Here is a 2,852-nt window from a genome sequence, read left to right as displayed (position 1 = left end):
TGCTGGGGGTCGGGCCCCCCCCCCCCCCAGCAGAGTTTTTTTGGTGGGGGGGTCAGAACCCCCCCCCCCCTCTAGCAGCAGGGACGGGCTTACACCTTGTGACGGTGCCCTGGCAAAATCGTCCCGATTTCGATGCGCGATTTAGCTAAGTCCCAGAGCCGTTTACGCATGAGCGGGCCCCCTCACCAGCCTAGGGCTCGCGCTTCTGGCCCGAGGTGTCGCCGCTGCCTCCCGCGCCCTCCGGCGCCTGCTGCTACTGCCGGTCGGCCGGTCGGGTCCGCGCGACGGCTCCATCCTCGAGACGTAGCGGTCGCTGAGCGCTTTCTCGACCGCTACGTCTTCCAGTGTACCCATCCACCGCGACCCTCGAACCTGCGCTGCGCGGCGCAGTTGCTGCCGAGCGAGACGCCCCCGCCCGCGCAGGGGCGGCATCACCAGACGCTACCGCATGGCCGAGCAGCGAGCAGTGTGTGCCGCAGTGCCCGTCCGGGCCCTCTTGCAGCTGCCTCTATTGGGCGTAAACCGCGGATATAAGGGTCTATACGGAGGTGGGTGGCCTCTTAGAGGTATGGGAGCCGCTAGCACCGCGCTGGGCGCCGCGGATGCACGTACGAACGAACATTATGAAATCGGGACGATTTTGACCCAAAAATCACAAGGTGGAAGTGCATGGGGGGTACCGAGCAATGTCCGGAATTGTGCGGCCGCTCTGGTGCGCGTCACCGTCAGGCGTCACAGCTGTTCGCGGTGTTCCAAAAGCAGGCTCGAGGCTGGGGAAAAAAGTACACCATAATCAATCATAATTAGGCATTAAGAAACCGCGCCGAGCGATTTCCGCGAAAAGCTCAGAGACCACGGCGCGCCGCAGGCGCGGCCCCGAGAAAAGGCCAGACACGAGTGTGAACGGGAGGCCCACCTCAAGTTTTCTCTTCGCCTGCGGCGCGCGCACTTGTCATTTTCCAAGTCTGCGGTGTTCTGAGCGGTGTGCGTGCGGATGGAGGTAGGTGTGTGCGTCTTCCTGGCTTCCCAAGTGGGTGGCAGACAGGCGGCATCGGTCCAGCCAGTCCTCATTTTGTCGCAGCACGGAGCGCATAATGGGGTTGGTGTCCATGCTCCGGCTCCTATTCCGTCCCTTACTTGAATTTGCAATTTCTCCCCGATTCATTGCAGGTCAGCACTTTGAGCTCAGGCAGCTCAAGCGCCAGCGGAGCCGCGCCACGATCGACCACCCGGCACGTCCCGTCGGCGGCGCATGCCAATTCTCCGCGCCGCGTCATCTGGGCCACCTCCCGCTGGGTAAGATAGAGCCACGCTCCATCAGTGCTCAACACCTGCCGCATGGCGTTTGGTTCGCCGCTATAGGCTGAGAAGGCATTCCTCTCCGTCTGCCGCCGCACCGCGGCTTCGTTGGCCACACGGTTTTGGGCCGTCCTTTCGAGCAGCGCGGTGACGAGGTCGCTCTCAGCGGCAGTCGCCGCCGGCTGCAGGATCTGCGACGAGCAAGCTGCCGCTACCAGCGTCGTGAGCGCACGCGCGCGGGTCACCACATGCATCGGGCGGGGTATCAGTCCTGCGGGAGGGCTGTGGCGCACGGGTACGGCGCAAAGAGTTTGAATGATACCGGGGCGGACCATGCGGGAGGGCTCGGTCCTCGGTGAGAGGTGTGAACACCTCAACCTCTCACAGGGCCAGCGCACAGAGAGAGAGAGAGAGAGAGAGAGAGAGAGACACAGCGCCATAGGAGGTATTTTCTTCTCAATAACAAGGCTGTGAATTGTCGCTTCGCTGCGCGGCCGCCGATGATACCTTGATACCCAGCCGAGATGGGTCCCCACAGAGGCCTAGCTAGAGCATACCTTGATACCCCCTCGAGAAGCATACGATGAGACTATACCAAGCTGAAGTACCGAATCCTTTCTTTCTTGGAGGGCGCACCATCCCTGACATTATACAAGGTGAGAGAGAGAGAGTACAAACAAGCAAGGTGGATGGAGAGAGAGAAAAGTACGGCTTTCGTACATACAAGGTTGAAGCTTGAACAGCAGGACACGTAGGTACCACGGCACCGCAGAGACCAACGAGGCGGGAGCCGACCGAGCGAGAGCAACTGGCGCCCCGCTCAGGGTATGGACACGATATACACACATCTCGAGACCTCCCCACAGACCACACCCTAGAGTTCACAGCAATGTGCGCGCCTGCTTGTGGTGGGGAGGGCTCGACGGCATCCGACCTTAGACGGGCTTCGCGACGGGCACGCCCGCAGTGGTGGGGAGGGCTTGGGCCCTGACCGCCTGAGCCGCCTGGAAGGAGAAGATCGCGCAGATGAGCTCGACACAGAAGGTGGCGATGTCGATGACGATGATTGGCCAGATTAGCACGCCGATGAAGGCGCTCGCGACGCCGCTGAGGGCGTCGCAATCGACCTCATCTTGATTGTTCGGGTCGTCTGGGTTGGAGTACACGCCGTCATCGCAGTTATCGTTCACCGCGTTCACCACGTTCGCCCAGAACACGATGTACACGATCACAGCAACGGCGTGCACGATGGCAGCGCTGGCGATCAAGACACCAGCGCCAATGTGGCTCCCGGCCGAAGCGCTGGCGCCCGAACCGGTGCAGCATAGCAGAACACTGGCACCGATGACTGCGAGCACGCCGCCGAGCCCACCCCACCACTCACCAGGCACGAGGAAGCCGAGGCACGAAATGACGCCAAAGACCAGCACGGCGATGGCGACGCCCTTCACCTTGTTCACCTCGGGCAGGTTATTCGGATCATCGCTACACCTGCACGAGGGACATCATCGTGAGACAGCCGCGGTATAGGACCACTACGTACCGCCGCTATG

General features: G+C 61.8%; 2 protein-coding genes across 2 annotated transcripts; both read right to left on the bottom strand.

Annotated features, from left to right (window-relative positions):
* Positions 1–1,133: 1,133 nt before the first annotated feature.
* On the bottom strand, positions 1,134–1,553 carry EMIHUDRAFT_240845 (hypothetical protein; the record flags this gene model as incomplete). Its single annotated transcript, XM_005774202.1, has 1 exon — positions 1,134–1,553. The coding sequence occupies one exon, from the start codon at positions 1,551–1,553 to the stop codon at positions 1,134–1,136; it is 420 nt and encodes a 139-aa protein (XP_005774259.1).
* Positions 1,554–1,993: 440 nt separating this feature from the next.
* EMIHUDRAFT_444390 (hypothetical protein) lies at positions 1,994–2,790 on the bottom strand (the record flags this gene model as incomplete). The annotated part of the gene is made up of 1 exon (XM_005774201.1): positions 1,994–2,790. A coding segment is annotated over one exon (556 nt), but the record flags the coding sequence as incomplete, so codon positions are not given.
* Positions 2,791–2,852: the final 62 nt, after the last annotated feature.

Source organism: Emiliania huxleyi, assembly GCF_000372725.1.
Source record: "Emiliania huxleyi CCMP1516 unplaced genomic scaffold EMIHUscaffold_318, whole genome shotgun sequence".
Classification (NCBI taxonomy): domain Eukaryota; phylum Haptophyta; order Isochrysidales; family Noelaerhabdaceae; genus Emiliania; species Emiliania huxleyi.
Note: the sequence above shows the minus strand (reverse complement) of the source record. Positions and strands in the feature narration are given on the sequence as shown.